Source organism: Vidua chalybeata, chromosome 6 (genome assembly GCF_026979565.1).
Source record: "Vidua chalybeata isolate OUT-0048 chromosome 6, bVidCha1 merged haplotype, whole genome shotgun sequence".
Lineage (NCBI taxonomy): Eukaryota > Metazoa > Chordata > Aves > Passeriformes > Viduidae > Vidua > Vidua chalybeata.
Genome location: NC_071535.1, coordinates 9,541,416 through 9,547,415, shown reverse-complemented (window position 1 = coordinate 9,547,415; position 6,000 = coordinate 9,541,416). Strand labels below are relative to the sequence as shown.

Here is a 6,000-nt window from a genome sequence, read left to right as displayed (position 1 = left end):
GTCCCGTAGGGCCATTATGAAATGGCATCTTTCTCCCCCCGCCGGTATCCCAAACCTAAACCCGAACCCCAGCCCGCCCCGGCCGAGGCTCCCCCGCCCCGTTTACCCCACCCCGCCCAGCCCAGCCCAGTCCAGTCCCTCCTCCCCTGGCCTCGGAGCACTTTTCCAGCTTTTTTTGCCGACGTGCTCCGGTGCTCTGGGTCCTTCCCCGTGCCGCCGTGGGGAGCTCACTCCTCCCTCTCCCATCCCAAACTTCGTTCCCGTCTCAGTATGGGAGGCAACATCACCTAGAGCGGCAGTCCGGGCGGCGGGGACCCGGCGCGATCACTGTTGGCACCCCTGACCCCCGTCCCGCTATGGGCGCCCCGGGCCGGCCGCGCCGCCGGGCACCGCGCCGCTCGCACTAACGGAGCGGGGCGCGGGGCAGAGGAGCATCCCCCGCTATCATGATCGCGGCCGCCGGCAGGAAGGCTCCGGGACCTGATCCCCGGGCGCCGGGGGTAAGTTCCTACAACACTCATCTCCTCCCCGCGGTTGAGTTTTTCCTTGGTTTTTTCCCTTTTAAAATTTTTTTTCTTATTTTTTTTTAAATCTTCCTCACTTTTTTTTTTTTTTTTTTTCCCTCGCGAGGAGGGTGGGAGCAGCGTTGCCTCCGCGTCCCGCGTTGCTGAGCTGTGCTGTCTCCGCAGGTGGCGGAGGGGAGCGGGGTGCGGGAGCTCTCCCCGCGGAAGAGGCCGCCGGCCGCCGCCGAGGAGGAGCGCTGTGCCAGCCGCCCGCCGCCCGAGGGAGCGGGAGCCGCCGCGGGGACCGAGCCGCGGCCGCTGGAGCGGGCGGCGGCCGGGGGCTGGTGCCGGAGCTGCCAGGCGCAGCTGGCCGAGCTGAGGAGGCAGGCGGCCCGGCTGGCTGCCGGCGGCTGCCCGCCCAACGCCCCGCCGGTAAGTGCAGCGCCCAGCACCGCCGGGGGGTCGCGGGGGGGGGGGGGGTGGGGGTGGGGTTTTGGAGCCTGGCCCCGGCCCGCACGGGGTCACAGGTACATCCCCAAAGGATTTGGGAGGGGAGCGTGACGGCAAAGCCGGAGACTTCCAACCCGGGAGGGTTCTTCAGAAGTTCAAGGATTTCCCGTCCCAGGCTTTTATCGAAAAGCGAAACTGTGCGGCTGGACGCTCACCCGTTGCTACAGCCACCGGCTGCCAGAAACAGTTAAAAATGAAACGGGGAGTTTGGCAAGAGGAGCGAAAGAGCCGAGAAGCGGCTGTGCAGGTGCCGTGCGGGACGCACCCCAGAGCCCGGGTGCGGGGGGAGCTCCCCGTGTGCCTCCGCAGGACCCGGGGCCGCCCAGCCCTGCTGACACCGCCCCGGGGATGCCGGCTCGGTGTTGCGACTGGGGTTTGGCTTCGCTAAGAGAAGCTGCCGGTGACAGGCGTTCAGCTCCTCCTTCCGAGAAGCCGATAAAGTGCAGCTGAGAATCAAACACTTGTGTCTGTGGCGCTGGAGGAAACTTTGAGTGGGATGGATGATTTTTGAGTGGGCTGTGCTTTTGCCCTCTGGGTGCTTGAACGTGCCTGGCTGACGGGCTTACTCCTGTCCTTAATGTCCCTCGGGCAAGCACTGGCTGTGTCATTTTCCTCCAGTTTGTGCTGCACGGTGGCACTTAATACTTGGTAGGGAATGGAGAAAGTGCATGAGGATGCCAAGAGTTTCCCTCTTACACAGGTGCAGCTTTATTGGCATGTATTGTAGTTGTCTATACAGCTTTTCCTTTCCGTGTTTGGTTTTTTTTTTTTTTTTTTTTCCTATCAAAGGCCTTTATTATCCTCATTGCTTTTCCTTTGTCAGAGCAGCTAGAGCAAAGATCTTGAAAGGTGAAAACATACAGTCTTGATACAGAGTCTTGCCTAGACATCTGAAGAGATCCTGAGAATTAGCTGATAGGGGAAAATGCAACAGAAGACCCTGAGATTCTGTTTCAGGACACACGAAACCTGTGTTGGGGTTTTGATAACATTTGGAAGTAATGTATTGTTTTCTAAACAATGCTTATCTGGATGTTTGCAAGAATGGGGGGGAGGGTCTGAAGAGGAAGCCAAACCCTACTGACCTTCGTTTTCATTCAAAGAGTTCCTGTATGATCTACAGAATTCCCATTGAATCTAAATATAGTTTTGTTTGGAAGTGCATTGTGGAGCAGTGTCCGAATGCACAGTGTGGTTTGCATTTTCAGTCCAGATCCAAAGCCTTTTGAAATCGACAGGAGTCTCTCTTTTGGCTTGCTGGGCTAGGAGTAGGCTCTTATTTCTGTGGTGTAAAAGGTCACATATCTTATCTCACTGCATTCAGGACTGTTGGACCTTTTGTTTTCTGGATTGCTGCAAATGGTGGAAAGAAGTTTAATTTCCCTTGTGAAGTGCCTGAGATAGGCTGCTTCAATGAGGAGCACAGAAACCCATGTTCCTATGTTGGGGTGGGCCTCTCCTATAAAGAATTGGGTCCTATCTGTGAGCGGATCTCTGCCATGGGAAAAAAAAATTCCCAGTGTGGGAGAGTCAGGGGCCTCAGCCAGGTGTTCAGGTGAGGAGACCTGTGAGCAAAGGCCTGTTTGTGTGGTCTCCTTCCTGCAGGTCTCGGGGGACTTCCTTGATAAGCACTTGATGATGGGTAAATTAATCCCCCTTTTCTGCAGGGTTTCAAAGCGTGCCTAGAAACATAATAAAATAGGAGTCACCACAGTGTCAGACCCTCGGCAGACCTGAGCACCGAGTAACAGACACCTGGAGTTCACTCGCTGTGCAGTAAGGCTTGATGGTTGAAATCTCTTGAAAACTGCATTCTCTGACACTTGTGAGACCTGGAGCCTAATTGCAAGCTCAGATTCCCTCTAGTCCTGGTGTGGTGAGCAGCTCCTCAGGAAGGAAGATGCAATAAACAGTTGTCCTTACTGCCTTGTGAGCGTGAAGTAGGTTAGCAGGAGATAATAGGCAGGGGTTCGGCTACTCAGCTGCTGTGAATTGGCCTTGCAGTGGGAATCTGATGCAATATGCTGGCAGGGTGAGCAGTATGTAATGTTTGTGCCAAAAAGGCAGCTTGCTCGATTCCTCCCCCCCTTCCCCTCCTCTTGTTTAATTATATAACAAGACATCTGAAAAAGCAGCTCCTCTCTGTAAGAGTTTCATGCCCATACAATGCAAGTCCGAAGTTTCCTACAAGCTCTTCTAATGCTCTGTCAAACTAAGCAACTACTGGATGAGTAAACACCAGAAGGCTACTGCTTGGAGCATGCTGCTCTCAAAGGATTTACCTCCTTTGCCATAATAATTAAGAGATCTTTCAGCACAGATTCAGAAAGGTTTCCACACCTGGTTGAAAACCCTTTGGAAAGGTGGGTGGGTGCCTCAGAGATGAAAGAAGGGCTAGTTTCCTGCTGTTGATATCTTTCCTGATGAAAGAGTGGAGGTGTATTCTCATGCGTGGGGCAGCTGACAAGGGATTGAATTCACATTAGAATAGAAAACCGAGGTACTGTTTGCAGTCTGCAGGGATAACAAATCTAATTACTTGAGAGGGCTATGATTCATACAGTTTGTGTTGCTATCCTTTCAATTAGACATATTTAAAATATATAAATAATTTAAAGTTTCAGTGCTCAGATGATGTGCATTGATTACAGAATACTGTTAGTTGTTTGTGTCTCTTCAAAGTCCTCCAAATCTCTGTGGACAGCTGATAAAAAGATACACCTCTTTGCTTATGTTAAAACTCTTTAAACAGTCTCCCAAGCTCAAGATTTACTGCATCCTACACTCTCAATTCCCTTCAGTTTACTGTTGCTGCCTTTACAGTTTTCTACCACAGTGAGGCCTGTGTGTGAATCAAAATGTGATTTTCATTAAGTGTGGATGGAGCCAAGTGAAGTTTAATCTGAAATTATCCCAGATTAACATTTTGGTATTGCAGTGTTGGCATCAGTTACTGGGTCATGTACTGAACTAATGTAGGAGGGAAAAACAAGGTATCTTGGTTTATCCCTAATTGAAAGTTTTGCAGGCTGTGTCCTTGGAGAGTTGGTAATGGGATACAGCATCTCCTACTGCCAGAGTTCTGGCTGGAGTGGAGAGCAGGTTGCTGTGCCTGGAAGTTGTTGCTGTTGGCAGCTGTGGGACAATCCATGGGAAATGAGTTGGTGGTCTGTGTTTCACTCCCAGTTGGCAAATTGCCTTGTCACAAACCACAATTACCACTAATTGGCATCATTGTTGGCAGTTTCGGGAGACACTGAGTACTGAATGGGATGTAGATTAAATTAGTAATAATATTTCTTAGCACCTAAATTCTTCATTGTGTTTCACAAATGCTAATTAATAAATTCGTGTGATTGCCCCTGTTAGGTAAAACCCAAACATGCTGTCACTTCTGCAGAGGTGTATGTCAGACTGAGGTGTGTGTCTCCACAAGGAAGTGGAGAGGAAGGGACTGTTCAATATGAGAGATGTGCTCCTGTAGCTGCATTTCTGGAGGTGCACTCTGTGCTGCCTCTGGCACAGGCAATAGCCTTAAGGATATAAAGCTACTGTAAAATGGTTTTAGCTAATCCCTTATGAGCAGAGGAGAAAAGCTCTCCTGGTGTTAGGAATACACACACACACATCCAACTACATCCACAGAAGGGATTTATACTGGTGTAAATATTTTGGTTGTAGAAAAGTAATGCTTGTGCCCAGGTATACTGTATGAGAAGAATTTTTTTATCTGTACTGAAAGGAGGCCAAGACCAGCAGACGTTCACTTTGGAAGTGATTAGCTTTGATGATCATGTTTCCCCAGTCCAGGGATTCAGACACTGCATTTCACTTGTTCCCATCCACCCTCACCCCAGACACCCCCAGTCTGAGCAATTTATACTGTACCTACTGCCAGTGCAGGCAGGTGCTAGAGGCAACATTAAACAGGGCAGAAACATTAATTTTGTTTTATAGCTTGAGTTCAGGAAGTTCTTGCTGTCTTAGTTTTTAAGAGCTTCTTTTCTTCCCTGTTCTGTTGTTTTGTTTTGAATTTTTACCCCTGTTGCATTATCTGCACTGTATGTTACATGAGGCACACCACTGAACGGCTTCCAAGGGCCTGAAGGACACAGAAGAGAGAATGTGGCTCTTTTGCTGGTGGAGTTCACAATTTTTTGTTCCTCAATACCTAAAAAGTCCTGTATTCCCAGCTGCCCAGATAAACTGCAGTTGGGCACAAAGGATCACGCTGCCAGCTCAGTGACCAGGACAGGTTATGCCTTTGTTGCTGATGAACCATGAATCATTTGAGAGAGCTAAGCAAGTCCTAGCCTGCTGTATCCTTGTCAGGGCTCAGTGTTACACCAGCCAGTGTTGGAGGAAGAGCTTTTCTGAGTGCTGGTGCTCTTGGAAAAAAGGGAAGATGACAGTGGCTTTAGATGTGCTGTTTACATGGATGTGTCTTACTTGTGCAAATGCCAGGCAGTGCTGCTGGACTGAGCTCCCATCACTCCTCCGTCTGGGCAAAGTGATGGTCTCTTGGTGGCACACCTGTGTGTGCTGCTGATTGCATCACCTGAAGGGGAGATGAAGAACAGAGTTTTGGGATGGGCAGGCTCTTTCCTATAAGCTTCTCCTGTGTGCTAAATAACTCCCCCACGTTCCCACCAGCAGCAGAACTAGGGAAGCAGGGTCTGTAGGATGGATGTTGAACTGTATTTGTTCCCTCCTTGTCCCATATGACTTCATAAGAGGCAGCATCTTCTCTACAGCTGCACACACTGGTTGGTTGACAGTAAGCTAGGGCTTGGCCATCTGGCTTCTGCCAAGCAACTAATAACATGTGGATACTGCCCAATCTCTCTCATAGTTTGTGGAAGTTGTAGGAACTTGTTCTGAGCCTTCTGCCTCAATTTTAGATCATTTGACAGGTTCAAAAGCTATTAAGAAGGGTTGTAAGTAAGAAGGTTGGAAAGAAGGACCATGCAGTAGTTCCTAGTGCTCT

The 6,000-nt window shown here is 50.0% G+C and overlaps 1 protein-coding gene across 1 annotated transcript in view; it reads left to right on the top strand.

Moving 5' to 3' along the window:
* Positions 1-257: 257 nt before the first annotated feature.
* KIF26A (kinesin family member 26A) overlaps positions 258-6,000 on the top strand; it is a 94,252-nt gene continuing 88,509 nt past the window's right edge. The window contains exons 1-2 of the mRNA XM_053946521.1: positions 258-500; positions 690-935. Of these exons, the coding sequence (XP_053802496.1) occupies positions 447-500; positions 690-935 (300 nt within the window). The 5' untranslated portion in view covers positions 258-446. The remainder of the gene's footprint in view (positions 501-689; positions 936-6,000) is intronic.